The sequence below is a fragment of the Emydura macquarii genome, unplaced genomic scaffold, assembly GCF_026122565.2.
Source record: "Emydura macquarii macquarii isolate MOO-44397 ecotype Brisbane River unplaced genomic scaffold, CSIRO-AGI_Emac_v2 contig_2617, whole genome shotgun sequence".
Classification (NCBI taxonomy): domain Eukaryota; kingdom Metazoa; phylum Chordata; order Testudines; family Chelidae; genus Emydura; species Emydura macquarii.
In genome coordinates this window covers 66,477-90,469 of record NW_027132754.1, presented here as the reverse complement: position 1 = coordinate 90,469, position 23,993 = coordinate 66,477, and the positions used below count along the sequence as shown (strand labels likewise).

At 60.1% G+C, this 23,993-nt stretch overlaps 1 protein-coding gene across 1 annotated transcript in view; it reads left to right on the top strand.

Annotated features, from left to right (window-relative positions):
* ADGRL1 (adhesion G protein-coupled receptor L1) overlaps nt 1–23,993 on the top strand; it is a 78,860-nt gene that overhangs the window by 25,232 nt on the left and 29,635 nt on the right. The window contains exons 2-4 of the mRNA XM_067563801.1: nt 8,241–8,420; nt 14,104–14,317; nt 20,203–20,312. Of these exons, the coding sequence (XP_067419902.1) occupies nt 8,351–8,420; nt 14,104–14,317; nt 20,203–20,312 (394 nt within the window). The 5' untranslated portion in view covers nt 8,241–8,350. The remainder of the gene's footprint in view (nt 1–8,240; nt 8,421–14,103; nt 14,318–20,202; nt 20,313–23,993) is intronic.

Sequence of the window (23,993 nt, the reverse complement as noted above, 5' to 3'; positions counted from 1 at the left end):
TTGGATCACTGTAACTGTCAGTAAAATAATCACACTCCTAACTGACGTGGCTATGCTGGTACAAACTCTGTCTATAGATAGCCGTGGAAGGATTCGATTTTTATCCATAAATGTCAGCAGCCGTCCATTTCACCAGCCACACACACAAACCCACGAAAAAATTCCCATCGATGACATTTACAGGAGAGGCAAAGTGAGAAAAATGCTTCTTGAGAAGGTTGGATTTAAGGCAATTGACGCTGTATGTTTTGAGCTGTGACACTGACAACGGGTATTTTAACGCTCACAAAGCGTTCCCTGTTTGAATCTCAACCTCGGCTGTCATTCAATAATTATCGTCTTCCCAACCCCCCATAATTTCCCGCAACTGTGAAATTTGAAATTGATAAAAACAGGGGGAAATGCTTCAAAATAAACCTTGATCTTATTGGTCGAAACGATTAAAAAACAATGGAATTCTGCCAAGCCTAGCTATAGACCAGGCTCCGTTGACACCTTCCGTAGTTTGGCCGGAACAAAATCAGTGTAAAAATCCAGCTGTCGTGGTGATTGACATTGAGATTTTTGTTTGAGTTAAGCTAACTTGAGTGAGCTAATTTGATCGCAAGAAAGCCACCTTCTCTGCCCTCCACGTGCGTTGCTAGAAGACATCAGCTGCACTGGCTACTTTTTAGGTGTAACCTAAACTGTGAATTTATCATTCTACGGGTAGAAACTCCTGGATTAAGCACCGAACTGGGACTCTATTCCCAGCTGTGCCGCTGGCCTGAGGGGTAATCTTGGGCAAGTTACTTCCCCACCCCGTGCCTCAGTTTCCCCATCTGCAAAATGGGGCTAACGTTCCTGCCCTCCTTTGGGGAGAGCTTTGAGATCTGTAGATGCAAGGTGTTCAGGGAGAGCTGGGGATTATTTTTATTCTAAGAGGGGCTCCAGGGCATGAGTTTAAGCCTTCTCTAGTTTTTGTACCAGTATAACCATGTGGATCAGGGTGATTTGTCCCAGAGATAGTTATATCCTTACAGCCTCAAAAACCCCATGGTCTAAAACTGGTGTGGACAAGACAATGTGGACTTTCAGTCCATGCTAGCTGGTTGAGTGGGAGCAAATTCAACTCAGCTAGGTGGTGACGAGCTGAAGTGTTAGCGCACATGTTTTAGAACTCCAGTGTGGACGCTCCGGCTTGTATTTTAGGCCATGGCTCTCTAGGTTGTTGTCCTAGGCTTCATCCGGACTAGCTAACGTGTGTTAAAATAAAAGTTGCCCAGTCTAAAAGGTGTTAGCTAACATGGGTTAAAACAAGCCGTCTAGAATCTTTACCTAACGGATGTTAGCGAACATGTTTGAACAGCATAGACCAAAATCAGAGAAATTAGCTTTCGTTGTAAGAGCGAGGGGTGAGGTGTTGGTTCTTTAACAGAGACTTCTTTTCTTCCAACTGTGCCGTGGGTGTTTGAGTTAAATAAGCATCGCCAACACTCAGAGACGACCGGGGCCTGCCGATAGTGGGGGAGGGCAGAGTGAGAGCCGCCGGCTTCAGCAATGTTACTGAGCATGCTCAGTCTATGTTGGCACGCTCAGTACAAGCCAAGCAGCAAATCTGGGGGGACATGTGACCCCCCGCAGGCGTCGCTGCTACCCATACTGAATAAAAACTCTGCTCCTGGTTTATCCCTGGCGTTGGGGTGCTTGTTTGCGCCAGGGCAAGGAGAGTGTGAAAGTGCTGCCGTATCGCTGTGTTTCCCGCACGCCGTGCGCTGGTGCAGAGGGGCAGAGCAGCGGGAGAGACGGACCCTGAGGTTGTAAACAGCTGAGAGGGTTTCTTTCAACGCTCCTCGCCGCGAATGACCTTTGGCGTGGGTGGAATCGCGGGTATCCAAATCCGGGCTGATTTCTAGTTTTCCACGGCGGACGAGCCTTGAATTTCAAGCAGGAGAACCAAACGTTTCAGGCTTCCTTTGCCCCGGGAAACGGAGGAAGGAGGACCCCGGTTTCCTAGTTCAGTTCCAGGGCTCCTTTAATACGCGGGGCCTTAACGAATTGCCAGTTGCTGTCCACCGCTGCTTCCGTCTGTCCCATGGCAGGACTCCAGGCTAGCAGGGCCCGCGGGCGGCTCAGCCGGGTGACACGGCCGTTGCCACAGCCTGGGAGAGCACAACGTGCTGTGCTACGGTCAGGCCTGTTTCCGTGGGGAGGGCAGGGCCCTGCGGCTGGGCCAGGGTGCTGCTGACAAGGGCTCAGCGGAGGAAAAGGGCCGTTTCTCTCTAGACGTGCCCCACGCCCGGATCTGGGGGGGAGATGCAGATGGGTTGGATTTCGCCTGATGAGCAGCTGGGGGCTTGATTGCTGATTTCATCCCTTCCCCCCCCAGTTCTCCTCCCCCCTCCCCTCCTACCCGCCTCCATCCTAACATGTATCTGAGTGTCACGGAGCTGCGAAGATGAGCCGTTGCCATGGAGATGTGTCACGGGTTCTAGAGTAAGGGCCTTTGTCAGTAAAGAAGATCCCGCTGTCTAAGGGGGGGTTTAGCCAGGGAGTCAGGACTCCTGGGTTCTCTTTCCAGCTCTGGGAAGGGAGTGAAGTCCAGTGGGTAGAGCCGGGGGTGGGGAAGCTGAGAGCCAGGACTCCTGGGTTCCCTTCCCAGCCCTGCCCGTCACACGTCTGGTAAAACAGGGAGCATGCTCCAGACCCCACCTCATAAAGGACCTGAGGGAGAACGCCGGGAGGCTACCACGGCCGGGGGGTCGGTCACTCCCCCGGGCTGGCCAGACGCCGATAGCGCAACCTGTACCGCCATGGCTCTGCTGTATCGTGCGCCCCATTTGCACAGCATCTTCCCGCCCCCGCTTTGCAGCATATTGAAAATGCTGGCGGAGCCGTCAGCGCGAGCCTGCCTTGAAGGCAGGGAGGCCACTGGCCATATGGCGAGGGCTGCGGTGGAGGAGACTCTCTCACCCTCAGAGGAAGGATTGTGGGTGGAGCCATGATCCAGAGCAGCCCCTTCCCCTGGGGAGGTCGTATCTGGTGCATGTCTCCTTTAATAACCCTCCCCCATGTAACCAGACACCTAACTGTTGCTAAGCAACACTGGTGGTTCTCCTTGGCTCCACCATAGAGATGGTACCGCCCATGGAGTGGGTGCATCACCCATCCACTAGCGCCCAGCATCAGAATCACGCAGCTGGGTGCCATAGCCCCCATACTGCATACAGCCCTTGGGGATCCCATCCGCGAGGCTCGAGTGGTGTCGGCTCTGCTGATTTCCTGCACCCTTGACTGCCAAAGTCACGGGGCCAGAGAGAGACGTTGTGGGTTTGATGCCCAGACCAGAGACAGTCATTCCCAAACTGACAGCGAAAGTGTCATTTCTAGTCCAGAGATTGGATCTAGACTGTCAGCTCTTGGGGGCAGGGACCATCTTTGTGCTCTGTGTCTGTGCAGCGCCTGGCGCGATGGGGTCCTGCGCTGTTACGGGGGCTGCTAGACACTATCACAACACAAGTTACTAATGATCCCTGACTCTTATCTAGCCCTTTTCATCAGTAGATCTCAAAGCGCTTTACCAAGGAGGTCATTTTACAGACAGGGAAACTGAGGCACAGGGGGAAGGGACTTGCCCCAGGTCACCCAGCAGGCTAGTGGCAGAGTCGAGAATATAGCCGAAGGCTTTGGAGTCCCATACCAGTGCTCTGTGCACCAGGCCACGCTGCTTCCCTGAGAACAATAAAGAACGGCGCCAACTGAACTCAGGACCCCATTGCGCCAGGGGCTGTACACACGTAGCGAGACAGCAGCGTTGCCAACTTTGGATGTGAACCAGGCCCCCAACATTGCCAGATGGGCTTAAAAATCATGTTGTTTTTTTTTAAACGATGAATTTGGGTTTCTTTTTTTTTCTCCTGAAGCCAGTTTTTCACGGCTACCCCACAGGCCACAAGACCAAGATTCTTCTGACTCCTGGAGCTGGGGCTTGAAACCCCACCACCGTCACGGTACTGAAACAATCCCAGCTCCCGAGAGCCCCCTTTATCATAGCATCTGAGCATCTCTCAATCTTTCCTGTAATTATTTTCCCGGTCCCCCTGTGCGGTAGAGCAGGATTGTTATTTCCATGTTACCTATGGGGAAATAGAGGCACAGAGAGACTCTCCCAGGGGTCACACAGGATATTTGCAGTGGAGGGGAGCCAGGTTCCCCACAGCCCAGCTTGGCACCCTAGCTGCCTTCCTCTCTAAGCCCAGCATCATCCTCCTAACAGACCGAGGGAGGATTTGCCGACTGGGGGAGAAATGGGGGGTACAGAGCAGTGAATTGATTCGCCTGGGCTGCTGGTGTCAGCAGTGGGATTTGAGCCTTGATTTCCCACATCCTGCCCCAGTGCTTTGCCACACCACCATGCTGTACTTGAGTTTAAAGTCTCCCCTCTTAAATAATTCCCCTCCCCCTGTTCGGTATTTACATCCTTCAGCTACTCCCAGACAATTATCCGAGCGCTCCTTAGCCGCCGTCTAGCCACGCTAGTCCTATTTAGTTCTTTTAATCTCCCCTTGTAATTTAATCCTCTGAGACCCTTAATCATTTTCGCTGCACTGCTCCAAATTCTCTCATTTGATGGCAGCTTTTGTGCACCGGAGCGTCGAGACGGGATCCGGGCCGGGGGGTGTCTCTGCCGAGGGCTGGGGGGTGGGAACCATCCTGACCACCCGGCACTGGGATACGATGTGTCTTAAAATCGCCCCGGCTGGAGCAGCCGGACGGGCCCACGGGGCTGCTACAGAAGGCCCGGCCCTTCTCTGCAGGTCCTGACCCGCCGATGGAGGTTGGGCGCGTGGGTCAGAGGCTGAGACTCAGGAGAGTTGGGCTCCATTCCTGTCTTTGCCACCGACTCCCTGTGCAGCCTTGTGTGAGTCACGGCGTCGCCCGGTGCCTCAGTTTCCCCTTCTGTAAAACAAGGGGGAACGAGCCTTCCCTTTGTCTGTTTCGATTATGGGCTCTGTGGGGTAGAGGCGGCCTCTTGCAAGGTCTGTGCAGTGTCTGGCACAATGGGGGCTCCCCTGATCCTGGCCACAACCTTAATACGGAGAATAATTGTGTGTATTTTGCTATAGAAAACAGCCTTCTGCCTGGGCAGATTTGGCAGCCCCGTTGCCTGGGCTGGCTGTGGGCAGCAATCTCCAAGACAGGTTTCCAGGGAGCCGCTGTTGTTGGGTCAGGAATCCAGGGCACCAAAGGCCGATAAATCTGTTGGCGTTAGAGCCGGAGATTTCCAGCCGCTTGTTCATCTCGCTGCCCTTTGCTGGGGCTTTCTGCAAGGAGAAGCTAAACCAGGGACCTGGTACAAACCAGGCGTGGGGGGCTGGAACTCACTTTGTGGCCCCCAGCTGGAAAATTGGTCTTGGGTTTCAGACAACGGATTGCACCCAAATGGAGCCAGGGCCGCTTCATAGATGGTGCGTTGCAGCCAGCGCTGGGGTGGGGCACGGCTGCTCTTTCACAGCCAGACAGCAACACTGTTAACAAGACTCAACTGCCCAGCGTTGAAAGGCAGCCACCTCTTGTGTGGGGCATGGCAGCTGCTTTTCAGGATGGTCCAACACTACACAGAGACCTCTCGGCCAGCACTGAGATTCTGCCGCCTCTGGGATGGGCCGCGGCGGGTGTATGAGGACACAGTGCCCAAAGCTCACTCACTCAGAGCCACCTCTGGGGTGGAGCATGGCAGCTGCTTGGTAGCACCCAGACACCACATGGGGCTCGTTCACCCAGCACTGAGATGCAGCCACCTCTGGGGTGGGACGTGGCAGCTGGTTCATTTTCAGACACTTTAGAACAAGTCACTATTCCTAGGGAAGATGCTCGGGGAGGGAATTAGGTGACTAGAATTAATGTTAGAATTTGGCCAAGGCCCTGCGGTTCATGCTGTGACTCCTGTGAGAGGGAGCTGATGCTGAGAGGTTTGCCTGGCCCTAGCTACGTCGCCATGGTGGTCATCTTGCCCCACGGAGGGAAGATCCCAAAGGCAGCGACCCCAGTGATAGCGTGTGGGCCCAGTTCCGGCTCTTCCTGATAACGATCAGGACCCGACTGCACCTAGCAAAGGCGCTCAGATTTATTCTCATCACCAAAACTGTCCAGGTCCCATGTGCATTGGGCACACCCTTATTAGGCCCATTCTACATGGGGAAACTGAGGCACAGAAGGGGACAAAAAGCTTGCTCGTGAGTCACAACAGGATGTGGCAAGGGAACCCAGATGCCCAGCCCCCCCGCTCTGACCACTAGACCTCGCTCCCCTGCAAGAACCAGGAATAGAACCCAGGAGTCCTGACGCCCAGCCCCCTGCTCCAACCAATAACCCTGCGCCTCTCCCCGAGGTGGGGCTAGACCCAGGTGCGTGTCACAGGCGCCACACAGCGGCTCCCCTCCTGGGTGACCTGCCACAATTTGCCAGTTTCCGACGTAACGAGGCAGGTTCTTAAAACACGGCGTCTTCGCTCCTGGAGAGACGTAGAAAAGCCTTGGAAAGCAGCGTTCACGTGCGCTGCCTGCGCCCGGGGCCGGAGGGAGAGATGCCCGGACGGCACAGCCGGGGTCCCACTGGCCAGCGGGCCCCCGACCCACGGGGCACCCCCCAGTGTTCGGGATCCTTTGACAAACCCCGCCCGGCCTGTTCTAACTGCTGCGTCCCGCCCCTCTCCCAGAGCCAGGAACGAACCCAGGAGTCCTGGCTCCCGGCGTCCCCAGCTGTAACCCCATTTCCTTGTGGCTCGGCTCTCTGGCTAAGCAGGGCTGGGTTGGGACCGCAGATGGCGGGCAGCGCTGGCCCCCTTGCCCCTCTGCAGCACTAGGGGGGCGCTGAGCTGCGAAGAGCGGGGGGCTCAGCAGGGGGCGCTCTCCCCTGGCAGTCAGTGCTGGCTCCAGTGCGGTGCTGGGGGGTGCTGTGCTGGGGGGGGGGGGCTCCTTTGCCATCTCCCCGCGCCCAGGGACTGGGAGACGAATGGCTGGGACCTGCTGGCAAGGGGGGTGTATGTTCAGGGGCGCGGAGCCCTGGCTGCCTCCCAGCACACGCTGTTCTTCCCAGGCTGGGATACATGCCCCCCTCCCGCCCCCAGCTCCACCCCGTCCTTCTCCCACCCAGCCTCCTTTGTCCTCCACAGAGGGGCTGGGAAATTTATGAGGCGCTCAGACACCCTGACCCCTGCGCTCCTGCTGGCCCACGCCCAGCTGGCATCCCTGCGTCGGCTCATCCCTGGCAAAAGACTTTACCCCCCTGCTCCCAGGGGCTGCTGGGCTGTCCTATCCTCAGGCCCCCACCTCCCTCCATGCCTGCCTCTGACCTTCCCCGCCCGCCACTCTCTGCTGCCCGTGTCCCTCCAGCCCCTGTCGGTGCTATGGGCCCCCCCCAGCAATGGGTGGGGGGACACAGCTCGGAGGATGCAGTTCGGGGGACAGAGCTCTAGTTCTGTTTTACAGACTATAGAAGCTCTGAGAACTTAACCCCCCAACCCCCACTGGGGTTGGGAAAGGCTGTTATTCCCATATCAGGAGTGGGGAAACTGAGGCACAAGGAGGCGGGACTGAGGCAAAGTCACCCAGCAGAGCTGGGAATAGTACCCAAGTGTCCTCAGTCCCCGTACCTCTCCTGCACCCATTTTGCTGGAACCCACTAGCCCCCGGGGCCACCGAGCCGGAGCTGTGAAATTTATGAGCGCAGAGGGCCTGGCCGAGCCCGTCGGGGCACTGGACACTGCCCTGGGGGGCTGGCGTTACCTGCACGGCTGGGCCCCCGGCCTACGGCCCCCCAGGGATGCAGCAGTCACCACTAAGGCACAGGAGCCCCGGAGCTGGGGAAGGAACCCAGGAGTCCTGGCTCCTGGCCCCCTCCATTAACACTGGAGCCCGCTCTCCCAAGGATTTCACGGGGCCGTGTCAGCCCATGATTAACCCTTCCCGTGACAGGTGCCCCTACCTGGCAGTGGACTTGGGAAGCCAGTGGGGCTGCGTGTTGCTACACCCCCTCCCTGCGCACCCCGGCTTCCAAGCCCTGCCCCGGAGAATGGACTAGCAAAGTCCAGGGATGAGGGGGGCACCTCTGTTGGTTTAGAGGGGGGAATTCCCCTCTCCAATGGCTCTGCCACTGGGGCAGGAGATGGGGGAAGGGGCTCTTGCTGGACGTGGGAGGGGGTGTACCCTGCTTCCCCCCCCCCCAGCTTGTTTCATGACTTCTCCCCCTTCCTCCCTCAGGCCTGCCGTCTGCCGGATCCTCCCTCCTGTGTGATGCCGGGAGAGGCCCCGTCTGGGGGCCGCTGACAGCCGTGCCAGGCAGCGAGCGTGCCAATCGCCCGGCCGGCGCCATGGCCCGCCTCGCCCACGCCCTCTGGAGCCTTTGCGTCACCGCCATCCTCGTCACCTCAGCCACACAAGGTAGGACGGGGGCTCCGCAGCGGGCGGGGAGCGGGTACAGGAGGTGGGGGGACTTGCCCAATCTCCAGCTGCCCCAGGGGTGCAGACAGACCCTGGGTTCTCCCGGGACCCACTGCCTGCACTGCCTGGTGTCTCCACTGGGAGGCACTGACAAGCCTGCAGACCCCCCCCCTGCGGTGCGCCCCCTCCCCAGAGAAGGAGAGACAAGGCCCCGGTGCTCATGGCGATAGGGGAAGGGGGCGCTGGAGGCTGGGAGGGGGAGCAGCAGCGGGACTGTCCCGGTTCTTTGCGGGGACCTAGTGGCCTCATGGGGTCTTGTCTCCTCCAGACGGTACCGTCCTGAAGGGTCCGACAGGCTCAGAGGGGAGAATATTGCCACGGAGCCCCCCAGCTGTGCAGGTGCCCCTCAATCCCGACCCGCCGCCCCCCACAAACCCGGCCCTGGGCTCCCCCCCGCCAGCTGTGCAGGTGCCCCTCAATCCCGACCCGCAGCCCCCTGCAAACCCGGCCCTGGGCTCCCCCCACCAGAGCATCTCTGTAAAGAGGCAAACGCAGTGAGGACGATTCTCTCGTGATCCACGACGGGCGCAGCGGGGCTGTTCTCGCTCAGCACCCGCAGCCTGTTACAGAGGGGCCCTGGCTGGTGTCTCTGGGGCCCGGCTCCTTGTCGTTCCAGACGGTGCCTGGCTCGTGGAGGCTCAGTTATTAGCGTTAGGCTCTTGCGCCCGCTTTGCCTGCGCTCCGCTCGAGGGCTGGGTCCCCCATGGCGGCCGTTAACCCGTCTGGGCTGGCCGGGAACTGGAGGTGACGTGTTTTGGCTCGAGATCCCCAGGTGGTGCCGTTCCCTGCATTGCTTCTTTGCTCCGCTCCTCCGTCCCTTCCAGTCCGTGGCTTCGCTCACCCAGGCCCGCCAACGGAGAGGGGAGCTCTGGGCGGGACGAGGGCTGGGCCAGGGGACGTCAAAGGGAGTGCGGCCGGCGGGGCGGGGTGGGCGGGGGGCACTGTGGGACCCAAAGATTACTTTGGTCCCTTCGCAGCATCGATTGGGTGCGTGGAGCAGAGGGCGCTGGGGGGCAGAGGATGGGCTGCAGCCCAAAGTTGGTTACACCCGGCTCAGGGGAGAGCAGGAGCTGTGTTTGGTGGAGTTACTCCGGATTTACACCCAGTGCAACTGAGAGTAGGATCTGGGCTTGGTGGAGTTACTCTGGATTTACACCCAGTGCAACCGAGAGTAGGATCTGGGCTTGGTCGAGTTACTCTGGATTTACACCCAGTACAACCGAGAGTAGAATCTGGGCTTGGTGGAGTTACTTTGGATTTACACGCTGGTGTAACCAAGAGCAGGATCTGGAGTTACTCTGGATTTACACCCCAGAGAAGCTTCGACCAGGATCTATCCCTCAGGCTCCAAGGTTCCTGGGTGGCGCTAATGAGAGCCGCCAGGTCTAGTGGCCGGGTGAGTCAGTGGCCCAGCTCTGTGTAGGCAGCCTAGCCTCAGTCAGGGCCACTGCCGGCTGCGTAGGGAAATGTCAGGGAGGGAGGAGGTGGAAATCAGGGCAGGGACGAATCTGTGCTCAGAAAAGCGAAACAGAGCCTCTGGCGCCCCAGTGCGGCTGGGCCCGGGCTAGACACGGGGCAGGTCACGAGAGAGAAATGTCCCCTAGATGGAGGCTCAGGGTGTGCTGAGGACTAGTGGTTACAGCGAGGGGGCTGGGAGTCAGGACGCCTGGGTTCTATCCCAGGCTCTGCCATAGTCTTGCACAGTGACCCTGGGCAAGTCATTGTCCCGCTGTGTGCCTCAGTTTCCCCTCCTCTTTGTGTTTAGATTGGCATAGGGACTATCTCTTACTGTCACTGGGGAGAACCATGTTACGCGGCAGGCGAGGGGCTTGTTAAGAGGATGCGGGGGAGAGGGAAGTGCTTCCAGGGGCTGCAGTCCAGCTGAGTGTGCCCTGCACGGGACCCTGTGCCCAGACCTATGGCCGCACCAGCTCACCCCCCGTCCCCCTCATAGGTAGCGTCATCATGGTCCCCACGCCGGGGGGTGGGGTTGATTCCTGTTTAATCTGATCATCTCAGCCCTAGCTGCTTCCGCTTCTAATATTAGATCCAGGAGGAAACGGGCGGGGGTGTTAAAACTGGGCCTCTACTGCAAGTGGGGGGTAAGGGGGGTACGGGGGCTGGGCCCTCTCCCATCCTTCAGGCCCAGGCGAGAGCAAAGGCAGAACAAAAGGCTGATCCACCATTCGGGGGCACCATTCTGGGGACAGAGCTAAATCGTTAATACCCCCTCGCCCAGGGGACGTGATCATACAGACCCCCCAGACCCCCCGGTGTGTTCCTGTATCCCAGGGGCAAAGCGCATCTCAGGTATTATTGCTATTCCCATTCGGACCCTTTCAACCAGAGTCACTGGAGAATCCCCACTAGCTGGGGGCAGTGTAGGGCATAGGACACAGAGCTGAGCAGTTCAGATTGTGCCCACTAGAAGGCAATGTTTTGCAGACACACGCATGCTGCCTAGCCCCTACAAGCCCATAGCCAAAGGCACGTTCAGCACAAGCACACACCCATAAGCAGATGCACACTCATACACAGGCAAATGGACGCAGGCCCAAGGACTCCCGGACACTCAGGAGCATGCACACACAGGCACAGACAGGTGCACCCACAAGTGCACACAATCACATACCCAAATGCACATTTACACCCACAAACACGTCCACATACAAACAGACACAGTTGCGCGCGCAAACGCGCACACAGACACACCCATTTGCACGCACAAGCGCACACACTTGCGCGCACACAACGCAGACACCTTTGCGCACACAAACACACACTCCCCCGCCTCACACAAACACGCTCGCACATCCCAGCCCATTCGCCTGGCCTGACCCCCCTCCCCCGCCCCATCAGGCCCCGCGCTCGCCGCAGGGGCCGGCTCCATTCTCCATCCCCTTTGGGGGGCAGCTGCCGAGGTCGGGGGGAGCGCGAGCAAATCTCCCATAATGCACCTGCCATCCCTTTAATCACCCGCCTCTCTCTGTGTCCTGCGGCTCCTGCTTCAGTCCCTGGCTCCCGGCATTTCAAGCCCCGGCTTCGCGCCTTTGTGCCTTCAAAGCCGCCGACGGGAGGGCGGGAGGGAGATTGGGGGGAGGGGGGGGGGCTCGCAACATGGCCCATTGTCTGCGCTGAGTCTCCCCCCCCACATCCTCAGGATGTTCGTCTCGGCTGGTGCAGGGGCTGACGCCCGGGCCCATCCGTGGCCGGTGCCGGAAAAGGCTGGAAATGGCCCCCTGAGAATCCTGCTCCCCATGCGGGGAGGAAATGGTGTGAGGGCACTGCCCCTGCCCTGCTCCCGGCCCCGGGCACGGGGGGCAGAGCAGCGTGTGTGGCCAGGACACCCTGCTCTGCGGCTATTCTCTGCCCCCCAGGGCCCATAGGTAGAGGAGAACAATCAGCCCCTGGGTCTCGGCCCTCGGGCTTCAGGAAATGGGCCGGGGGCGATGGTGGGCAGACGTCGGCAGGGATGGCACACGACAGGCGTTTGGGGAGGAGGCTATTCTGGGGGCCCCACCGTTTCCCCATCCAGGGGGCGAGACGGCCGGGGTGTAGCACACTAGCTAAATACACTCTGCTCCCTCCCCACCTGCACAGTGGTTGGCCCTCATAGAGGATAACAACCTCCTACAGCTGCCGGCTAAGGAAGCTGCTCTTTTAGTTCACATGATGGGGCACCTGTGTTTTTAATGCTGGAGGACCCAGGTTCAACTCTCTCCTCCCCACATTGGCCAGGGTGAGCTCCATCGCCCTCCTCGTCTGCCCATACAGGGGAGGGGACAAATCCCAGTGCGTGAACATCCCCCATGACAGGCGTGGCCAGCGCAATGAGGGGAATCTCAGGCCAACCAGCACCTCCTGGTGGTGGGATCTGGAGCCAGCAGCAATGGGGGAGGCAAGGCTCAACAAACGCCCGGCAGCAAGAGGCTGGTCTCCCTGGGCCGGGGCAGCCTCGTTCTACTGCCACGGCACAAACTACCAGCCTGCCACCCGGCCCAGTTGCACCAGTCTGGAGGGAGGGGCACAGCCCACCCGCTCTGCACCGCCTCTGCCCTTCCCCTTCTCTGCTCACAGCACCACGTAGCAGAACGCCGGGCTCTGTCTGCAGCTCTGGCAGAAGAGGCTAGTGGTTAGAGCACACCCTATCTCTTAGACCTCCCTTCACGCCCCTCTCTGCTTCTGCCCCACGGGGGGGCGGGGGGGATTACACAGGCAGCAGCCAGTCCCCACCTTCTCTTCGGGGACGCTGCCCCTCTCCCTTCCTGGAGACCCTCCCCCACCCTGCCCCTCCTACAGCAGGACTCGAACTCACAGCTCTGGACAGGCCACGCCCACTCCAAGCAGCCAGCACCGGGCACCGCCCCCCAGGGGACAGTGCTGCTGGGAGAGGGCAGCAGCCCCTGCATCCAGACAGCTGCCTCTTGAGGCGGCGCCCCCTGGTGCTGTCAGCAGGCATTGCACCTGTGTCTTCCTGTTCTTTTCCATTGGCCTTAACGCAGCCCGGCTGTTATTCCCGAGGCCCCCTGGGGGAGGTGGGCAGAGGAGAGATCCATAACCTGCCTCAGGGTCACACAGCGAGTTAAAGAGAAGCCGGGGATAGAACCCAGGAGTCCTGGCTCCCAGCCCCACTGCTCTAACCACTAGATAACTCCCCCCATCCCCTCCCAGAGCTGGGCCTAGAACTCAGGGGTCCTAGTTTCCTCTTTAAAATCCCCCTGGGGTGGTTTTAATTCTCCTCTCTCCTCCCAGCCGGTTCTGGTCACATGGGAGAAGGGGGGGATTCGGAAGGATTGCAGGGAATTTGCTCAGCACGCTGGCTAGAGAGTCCGCTCAGCCGCTGCCTGGAAAGTGGGTCACGGGCGGCGCGGGGAGCGAGACGTCTGGATCTGGGCAAAAAACCCAGCCGCACGTGAGCCTTACAATGCAGCCCTGGGGCTAGGGGCCGGATTCCCTCCTCGAGGGGCCTGATCCTGTCTCTTCATATGGGCAGCCTCAACCCCTCCCCTAGCATTCCTCGCTGATGCACCCGGCTCCCCCCCATCTGTGATAAATAGAGGTGCTTGCTCTCTTATATTATATGGATTACGGTAGCGCCTACAAATCCCAACAGACATCAGGGCCTTGTGTGCTGGGTGCTGCCTTTGCCCCAAAGGGTGGGGGGAAACTGAGGCACAGAGAGGGGAAGGGACTGGTCCCAGGTCACCCAGCAGGTCAGTGGCAGAACCAGGAAGGGAACCCAGGTGTCCTGAGTCCCACTGCAGTGCTCTACTCACTAGACCACACTGCTTCCTGAACACCGGCGCTTTCCCCAGCTGGTAAAGTACTGGCAGGTGTTTCCCTTTGAACTCCGGGCCATGGGAACTTATCTGGACCCCACACGTCCCCCCCACCACCTGCTCTGACCATGAGACCCTCTCCCCTCCCAGAGCTGGGGATAGAACCCAGGAGTCCGGGCCCCCGGCACCATGTTCTGGCTGCTCACTCCATGGGCAGGTGGGGAAGCGAATTACAGATGCAGAGGGTGGGGAAACTGAGGCACGGGAGCCCGGCCAGCTGGGGGCGGGATGGGGAGGTGACCCACCCGCGCCCCTCACCCTCTCCTGCTGTCTTTCTCCCCCAGGTCTGAGCCGCGCTGGCCTGCCCTTCGGCCTGGTGCGGCGGGAACTGGCCTGCGAGGGCTACCCCATCGAGCTGCGCTGCCCGGGCAGCGACGTCATCATGGTGGAAAACGCCAACTACGGGCGTACGGACGACAAGATCTGTGACGCCGACCCCTTCCAGATGGAGAACGTGCAGTGCTACCTGCCGGACGCCTTCAAGATCATGTCCCAGAGGTCAGAGAGCTGCACCCGCTCCCCGCACGGCACGGCCGGGCCAAGGGGGCCCCCTTCTCCCTTGCGGTGTCCAGGGCTGAGTCACCTCGCGACCCCCCCCCCCCCCCCCGCCTCCAGCTAGAGGAAGAATCGCTTGTGTTTAACTGGGTGTCATCTCCCTGACCCCCCTCCCAGCCTGTTACCCCCCCCCAACCCGCCTGGAAACCTCAGCCCTGCCACCAGCCACAGCGGGTCCGGTCCAAGACCTTCCCGCACCCACGGGGTCCCGCCGTTTGGGAGGCAGGCGTGGGGGGCGTATTTTCACCCCCCCCGGCCATAACGTGGGACAGCGTCCGTTCTCGCACTGCACAGCAACAATAACCCGCCGCCTGACCCTGGCCTCTGGTTAAAAACTTCCCTGCCTTCGCTTATGGTTAAGGAAAAGCAGGGTGCTGAGCGTAGTGAGTTTGTCAGGCCTCATAGGAGATACTGTTTTGTCAGTAGGTTTTGAGGGATTCTTAGGGTCACAGCCCCGCCCCCCAACACAGCTGGTGTGGGACAGCGGTTCTCAACCGGGGGGGACATGTACCCCTGGGGGTGCTCTGAGGTCTTTCAGGGGGTACCTCAACTCATCTAGATCAGAGTTTCTCAACCTGGGGGTTGCAGCCCCCAGTGGGGTCGCAGGACCGATTTAGGGGGGGTCGCTGGTGCAGAGCCAGCACTAGGGGACGGCAGGCAGGGCAACTGCCCGGGGCCCCACGCCACAGGGGGCCCCACAAAGCTAAGTCACACGCTTCAGCCCTGCTGCCGGGGGCTCAGGCTTCAGACACGGTTCACAAGTAGAAATCAGGTTTAAGTGCCACACTGAAACGTAAGTACAGCGTTTAAATCCCAGCCATTTATTTGTAATGCTGCGGTAAAGGTGGGAAAGTCAGCCGGTCCTCAGTAACCACGCGTGACACATCTGTATTTTGATGGCATCTCGGTATTTGAGGGACTGTGCGGGAAGGGGGTTCTCCACGGTGGGCCATGCTGGGGGTGCTCTGGGGCAGGTGAGATCTGGGGGTGGAGGCCAGGAGGAGAAGGGGCAGGCAGGCGTCGGGCGGGCGCCGTCAGCACGTGGTCTGAGGGCGCGCACAGATCACCAGTGTTTCTAGCTTTTCCCAAGAGGGTTTCCATCCTGCGTGTTCTGTGGGCAATTCCTGGAACCAACGTTCAGCCATGCCCTCTCTCCTTGTCCCACGGCCCCTCCCCTGGCAGGCAGGGCCCCCCAGCCTGACACAGCCCCCACGTCTGGCACAGCCCCCCCCCCCCCGACTGGCTCTGGCCCCCCCCCCCCCAGCCTGGTACTGCCCAGTGGAGAATGGCCTACCGTGGTGGCAGAGGGACCGTCTGGTTTAGTGAGGACCCCTCTCTGCAGCAGTGAGACATCCAGAGAGGTCGGAAAGCGCAAAGAAGCGGGGTCTAGTGGTTAAAGCGGTGGCAGGGGGGCGGGCTGAGAGTCAGGACTCCTGGGTTCTATCCCTGGTTCTGGAAGGAAGCAGGTGTCACACTGTCTGGCGTGGTTCACGACTGGGCGTGCCAACCTCAGGGCAGACTGTCAGAACGGGGCAGGCACCAGTCTTACCATGGACAGTCGCCGTAGCGTCTCCAGTCTATCTTCCCACCCAGGCAGACTGGACTTTGTATTAAGCCGTCACTGACACCAGAAATCACCCCACATTCAGGTTGCTTTCAGTCCTAAGAGACCAGCCACTGACCCCAGATCGGCTGGTACCCTGGAGCCTACCCCACAGACAACGCCCATGGCCAGTCCTGTAAGAAACTAGCTAACGGTTTATTAACTAGGAAGAAGAGAGTTATTTACAGGTTAAAGCAAGCGAACACACACCACCGAGTTACCGGCCAGCTCCTCAGAGGGACTGCAGTGATCTGTCAATTCAATGTGTCTCAGGGCGGACCCAGGAGGGAACCCCCAGGGATCTCTGGCTTCAGTTTGGTTTCTGGCCCCTGCCGGAGTTCAAACAGCCAAAGAGATGGAAGATTTTCCCAGGGATTTGTTTTCTTTCCTTCATTCGGCTGCCAAGCCCACAGGCCACGCTTCCCCGCAGGTAGCGTTTCCAAGGTGCGACAGACAGGGCCGTCACCCAATCCTTTGGCTTGCGATGGTGCTTGGTGGCCCATCTGATCCGGACGGGCCACAACAATTCCCACGCCTGCGTTCATAAGTTCAGGGCAAACGTTTTTGAAATTTATCAAGGCCCACGGTAGGTATTTGCTGATCGCCGGGAATGCCGACAGCGCAAGTGAGATTAACGCACGCAGCAATTTACAGCCCTTCCGCAGAGTCTAAACACTAAATACATTCTTAGGAGACTAATCCCTGTGAGCAAAACTAATGTACGGCTGACCTGGTCTGGTCTCCAGCTACGAGTTTGTCAGTTCTGAGCTAATGCCTGCAGCCGGGGGAAAAGCTGGCATCTGGCCTGCCAGCATCAGAGTAGTGTCTCGTGGGTAAGTGGGGGGCTGGGAGCCAGGACTCCTGGGTTCTCTCCCTGGCTCTGGAAGGAAGTGGGGTCTAGTGGTTAGAGCAGAGGGTGGCTGGGAGTCAGGACTCAGCTTCAATACCTGCCTGTGAGTCAAACTCCCAGAACCCCTTGCAGCAGGGAGCGGGAGTGTTGCAGGGTGGGGGGGGAGATCGCCACCCTCCTCCTCCTGGCGAGGTCCCCCCCCCCCCGCATCCCTGCTGCCAGGGAGCTCCAAACCCCCCCCCCCACCTCCGAGCCCTCCCTCGTTAGCTCCCGCCACCTGCTCTCCCTGGCAAGGCTGATGCAATCAGAGAAGGGGCGGACGAGGCCGTTCCCCGGGGCTGTCGGCTGCCAGAGCAACCTGGGCCCACGTCCCCGGGACCCAGGCAGGGCTTCCCCCAGGGGCAGGGCAGCTGCTGCCTCATTAACCGCAGCTGTGTTTGCCAGAGATGGGCGGGGGGGTCGCTTTCCATGCCACCACCACCTGCTCCCCCAGCTGGTTGGCATCAGACAGTGCCCAACCCCACCCTGCCCTCCGGGGTGCCCTGGCGCCAGCCTCGGTGGGTTGCTAGGGTGTGGGGGAGGGGGCCTTCGTGGGGGTCAAGGTGTGGGAACCAGGACTCGTAGGTCCTATCCCCAGCTCTGGGAGATGAGGAGGGCCCAGTGGCTAGAGCAGAGGGGCTGGTTCCCACGCTAGTGCTGTGGAGGTCACAGTAGGCTTTGAACCCCCTTTCTCCTGTCCCCCCCCATTCGGTGCATCCCCCAGGGGCTGGGCCAGACTCTCCCCACTTCTTTCCTCTCTCTGCCATTAGCCCCTCCCTCCCAGGGCTTCTGACATGAGAGGAGTTGATCTGTCCTCAGCTGTGATCTGGGAGCAGGGGAGAGGGAGCAGGGAACAGAGACCTCTAACCCCCCCTGCCCCCCGCCACCCTGGCATAGGCGGGTCTGGGGTCCAGCAGGCAGGGGCAAGGGCTGTGGAGGGGGAGGAGTGGAGCGATGTCGCCCTCTTGGGGCCACTCTCTGCAATTACAACAGCCAGGACACCGGGGTTCTTTCATCTTTAACTGACATTGGAGGTACCCTCAGGGTAACATCTCATCAGAGGACCCCCAGGACTCACCCCCCCAGCCGCCCCCAAGGGATCTGCGCCCCGGGGCACAAGCGCCAGGGGTCACACCTCAGCCCCCTCAAGGGGTCCATGCCTTGGGGCTGGATCATACCAGCATCTTCTCCCTCCCACTGGGGAAGTAGAGAGTCTTTGAACCCTACTTAGCTTCACCGGGAGACTCTTTCGGCCGCTCCGCACTCCCCCTTTGGGAGATGCTCGCTGGATCTCCAGGGGGCAGAGCCCTCTTGACTCCCCCCCACCCCCGTGAGCTTAGAACCCCCAAAAGGAAACGTTACCTGTTAGCTGTGGGACTCCCTGTCACAGGAGGCAGTGCGGCCAAGGGGAGCTGGGCAGAGTGGACCTGAAGGAGGGTCCCCTTCCCCCTTCTCTCATTTTACCCCTTCTCTTGCCGTCTTTCCTGTCCCACCGCACCCCCACCCGCTTTCCCTTCTGCTCCCCCATTGCTTGCTCGCTTGCCTTATTCTTTCTTACGTCCGTTCCTCCTTTCACACCCTGCTCTTCTGTCTTGCTTTTGTGCTTTTTCTTTCTTTCTTCCCGTCTGGCTTCTTTCACGCTGTTCTTCTTTCTTTCCCTCTCCCTTTGCTTTGTTCCCGCCCGCTCACTCTGCGGTTCGAGCTGCGGGACTGAGCCAGAGAGGCTGTTAAAGGTGAAATGCCATCAGGGAAACGGGGCTTCCTGGATATTTATTACTCTGCTCCTGGACGCTCAGCTTCTGCTCACACAATATGAGCAGAACAACGTGGGGCCCCCAGCCTGGGGCTCTGAGCCCCCCAGGAAACCCGCTGCACAGAACTAATCTAGTTTGGGCAATTATCCTGCAGTGCTTGCTGGGAAAAATACCCCCAAGCCAAACCTCCCCCTCACACACACCGGCCTGCCACAGAGATGTGATTGCACCAGGCAGCGTGGCGGTGAGAACCCACAACTCCATGTCTGAGTGGGTGGGTGTGCACGGGGGGGGGAGGGGAGGGCCTCGACAGAGGCATGAGGGGGCGGGGGTTGTGCATAGGGGAGTGTGTGCTTGGAGGGCGCTGCAGACATGGGCGCAGGAGGGGGGGGGGTATGTGCGTGGGGGGTGGGGCGCTGTATGTCGAAAGCGTGTGTGGACGTCTGGAAGGGCTGTGCGTCTTTAAGCGTGTGCGTGTGCGTGGATCTGCGCACGCATGGGTGCAAGTGGGGGCGTGTGTGTCTGGAACACAGGAATCAGCCTGCTGATGGGCCCATCTACCCTGGTATCCCGGCTCCAGCCACCCACACCAGCTGCTTCTGTGGCTAGTGCAGGGAGCCCCCTAGAGGGCAGTGATGGAATACCCGGCCTAGGTGGGGTCTTTTACCCCTTCGATCAGTGCCCAGGGTTGCTAGCCCTGATTTCACCGTCTTTCTCCTCCCTGAGATGCTCTGGTGACCCAGCCATGCCCGACCTGTCCTTGGAATTCGGCTGTGTTCTTGGCCCCTGTCTTACCCTGTAGCAGTGAGTTCCACAGGCTAATCATGCGCCCTATCTAAAGCAGCCCCTGCTTTCCGCTTCGTCGTGGGTGCCCTGGGCCCCATGTTCTTATCGGGCCCCAGTGGAGGGAATAATCTTCCCTCAGGGCTCAGGCCAGGATGAAAGGCGGGACAGCCCTGGGGATTAGCTGCCCTGAATTGAGACACCACAGACACCTCCAGCCTGGCAGTCGGACATTACACCTCGCAGCACCCCAGTGGAGCGGGTGGGATGGGGCGTGTTCAGTGCGATCTCCCCCTTTCACAGCCCTGGAAACTGAGGCACTGAAACAGGAATGAGTTTCTGCATGGCGATTCTGTGACCGGGCTGGGAATAGAGCCCAGGCGTCCTGACGCCCAGCCCTGCCCCCTCCCTGCTCTAATCCCTAAGCACTATTCACCTTACTGGGACTAGAACCCAGGCGTCCAGACTCTCAATCTGTTCCTTGAAGGTGCTGCCTTTAGGACGAGATGTGACAGCAAGGCCCCACCCCCCTGCAGGTCACTGAGGGCACCCCCACCTCCCATGTTTCTCACAAGAGTCAGGGCACGAGGCCCAGCTTGCTGGCCCCATTCCAACACTGCCATTTCCTCTTCACTTCCTGCCCAGCCCTGCTCCTGATTCAGCCGGGGTTCTGCGCCTATCCGTTCCTGCGCGCTGCCCTGACACACCCCAGAAGTAGCTGCATTTGGGCACTATTATGTAGCATCATTATGGGACTGTCTTTAATTTAACGGCCCCTGTGCCCTCTCTCTCCCCCCAGGTGCAATAACCGGACGCAGTGCGTGGTGGTGGCTGGATCGGACGCCTTCCCGGACCCCTGCCCCGGAACCTACAAATACCTGGAGGTCCAGTATGACTGTGTCCCATATAGTGAGTCCCAATCTCCTTGCTCTTTACAACCTTGTTCGAGTCCGATTTGTTGGCTTCCCTCCTCGCTGTGAAAACCTCCCACCCAAACCAGGGGGAGACCCACCCCCCCAGAACCGGCTCCCTGATCCCCGGCACTTGGGGGAGGCACAACTGAGGCCAGGGCTAAAGGACTCAGGGACCTCACACTGGCTTCATCCTTTGGGGTAGAACGAGCCGGGGGGGAGTGAGGTGGGGGGGTCAGATGCTAATGGAGGTGAGAGATTCTTTTCCAACAGGGGGCGCCCTCCCGCAGTCAGTGCTGATCCCAGTGCCCCAGGGTGGTGCTAGGGGGCGCTGTGCTGCAAGCAGAGGAGTGGGGGGGGGCCTCAGTGCGAGGGGGGGGGCGTATTGCATGTCCCAGAGGCCTCCTCGCGTCCTAGCCGTGGCTGAACACACTGCAGTACCCTGCCCATCCCAAGGGGGCTAGAGGGGGTGCTGGGGAGCAAAGTTAGGCTGAGTGGGGAGAGGTGACTGGGGACACATGGTCCTGGGCAGTGGGAGAGGAGTGGAGTCTAGTGGTTAGAGTGGTGGGGGAGGCGGAAGTCAGGACTCAGGTGGGAAGTTTCCTGGAGCCACCCAGCGGCATCTGAGCTGCAGAAACGTGTTGGAATCGGGCCAGGCTGACAGTTCACTACTGCCCTCGGGCCTGGGAAATTCCCTCCTGAGGAGTAGGTCCTCCTGCGTGGGAACAGGAAGTGGGGTTCAGGGATTGGGAACAAACACAGGAAGACAAGACTGGAAAAAACAGGAAGTCCCGCCTTGGCAGGCTGAGCTTGCTCCATGACAGCTTCCTGGCCTCCAAGGGAGCCAGGTCTCAGCATGGAAACTGCCGGGAGGTGCTCTGCCCCCCAAATCCTGCCTCCGAGGGTTGCTCAGCGCCTGCCCCTAGCTTCTTGGGCTGGGTCCCCCAGAGCAGACGAACTCTGAAGGGATCTCGGGAGAGTGACCCCAGCTCTGGGGCGCACGGTGCGCTCTTTGCTCCAGCCCATCCACGCCCACCGGGGGTCGGAAGAGAGGACCCATCGGGGAGGGGAGGCCGAGGCCAGCACTGCCGTCTAAGGGAGCCGGTTTCGGGGCGTCTCTCTCCCTCTGGGCCTGCAGCAAACACCTTCTCGTCCCTCCCCTCCGCTTTGTGTAGCGCGAGCCAGGGCATGTCATTTCAGGGGGGGGCGGGGGCATTGCTTCCTGTGATTTGATGCACTGTCTTTTTCCGGGGGTGGGGGGTAGAGAAGGGGAGTGGGGAGCCCTGGTAACACCCCCTTTGGTTTCTCCTCGCAGCCAGCGCCAGAGCCGTCAGAGTCCAGCGTGTCCTCTTAACCGTTCTAACTCCGATTCCTGTTCCTTTGCCTTTCAGCTCCGCGGGGGACACGCCCAGACAAACTCCCTCATCTCAGGATATAACTGATTCTGCCCCCCAACAGCACTGGGGGGGGGGGGAGGGTTGCTGCCCCGCACGGGGCCACCCCGCTGAGATTGGGCTGGGATCTCAGACAGGAGGGGCTGCCCGCAGGATGGGGCAGGAGAGAGAGGGCTGCTCATGGAGGGCCAGCAGGAAGGGGGGCTGGATGGCAGGGGGGAGCGAGGAGCATGGAGAAGAGAGAGCTGCAGAGACGGGGGCTGGAAATCGGGGCTGGCCCGGCTCTGCTGATTTACCCCAACTCAGAGCCTGGCTCCGGGGTCCCACTGGATGAGTTTTCACACGCGCGCACACACACACGTGCCCTCGCACACAGCATGCACACGTGTGTCCATTGCACACGCCTGTGTCCCGCACGCACGCCGGCACCCCCGGGCACATGCCTGCGTATTGCACGCGTCTCACACCCGCTATCCAAGAGGCAGAGCATCCCTGCCCCTGCCTCCGCACCAGGTGGCTGCCAGCGTCAGCTGGGCCAGAGCCAAGCCGGTGGGATTCGGCGGAGGCTTCCTCCCTCGCCCGTTTACACCAGCTGGCCCCCTCTGCCGCTCCCCGATTTCCAGGCCCATCTGCATCTTGGGAGAGATGGAAGCTGACACGTTCTCCCCCCTCCTCCCCGCCGCCCGCTCATGCGACACATTTCCCAGCGACATACGGGCTGCCCAAATGCTCACCGGGTGGCATCGTGGCAGCGGATTGGCCACCCCGCTCCTCACATTTCAAGGCGCGGCTGTTCTCCTGGTGCTGGCTCGGCGCCGACCATCTGCTCTGCTCCACGCTGCCGTTCGCCCAGCAGCCGACGTCAGCGCGGGACAGGCGCGGCTCGGCACCTCGGTGCGTGGGATTGGTACGACAGAGAGAGAGCCGGGGGGGTGGATTCTGAGCTCCGCGATGCGGGCGTCACGGCGTTCAATCCGGATCTGGCTCTTGGTTAAGCCTGGGTGTAAACCCGGCGTGGCTCCCTAGAAGTCTGGTTCTGATCCCAGCGTGGCGAGCAGGAGTTAACGCCACCAAAACCGGGGCGGACGGCCAGAGTCACTCAGAGGAAGCCAGATCCTGCTCTCGTGGACACCAGGGTGTAAATCTGGAGTAACTCCCTGAAAAGCAGAATCCCAAGTGGTGTAAATGGATGGAGCGCCATTGACTTTAATGGCTCTATGCCTGTTTACAGCAGCTGGGTATCTGTTCCTCTGATTTCATTGTAAATTCAGTGTAAATCCGCACCCTGGGTCTGGCAGGGACAGCTGGGGCGTGACTTTCTCACCTCCAGAGCCCCCTGGCGAGGGCCAGAGCAATGGAGGCACTTTTTGGGCCTAGCACACAGGGAGAATCCGGTCAGGAATCACTGAGAAATGGGCACGTTGGCCCCAGATTTTCTCATAGGGAAAGGAGCATGGCCACGGGGGGTGGGGCAGATGGCAGGATCTGGGGCGGAAGGGACCAGATCCTGAGCTGGTGTAAAGCAGTGCCACTCCATTGGCGCCACTTGTCTGCTCCAGGCGAGGAACTGGCTCTAAATCCCCGCTTGGGAGGATCCAGCCAGCCCAGGCCAGAGACCGGCCTGTCCCGGAGTCCCCAGCAGGAGACGCTGAGATCCGGATGTCGGAGGGGCCCCGACGCCCACTGCTCCCTGCTGCTCCGGGATCAAATGTAGGGCTGGCGTCCAGGGCAGAGGAGCCCTAGAAGGGACCCAGAGCGGCCCAGCAGGGCGGGCACACAGCTGGGATGTCAGGGCGGCAGGCTCAAGTCCCTGATTCACAGCCAGGGCGTGAACCAGCGTCAGATCCCACGTGCGCACTTGCCCCTGGCTGGAGGAAAAGCTGTACAAAGCGCAGCTGTACAAAGCACAGTGCTGACGCCGGCAGAGCAGGACCTTGATCCCAGGTCTGCCAAGCGATGCCTCAGCCACTGGCTGTTTTTCTGTGGGGAGAAGATTCAGGGAAAAGCTTTCCGCCAGTTCGGCTGCGTGTGCAGGGTTTGGGCCGCTGCCCTCCGCCCGGCCCTGGGAGTAGCGCCGTGGGAGTGGAGAAGGACGCAGCCCAGGCCGGTGATCTAGGAGTCAGGACTCCTGGGTTCTGGTCTCGGCGGTAGATCCCCAAAGGCCAGGCCAAAAGCTGGGCACCACCATGCAGGGCGGGGCCCTCGGCATCCTGGGAAACAGCCGTGATTCCTCACGGCTGCCTGCCCACACGTGCCCACCACCCACTGGTGGGGCATGGTGGGAG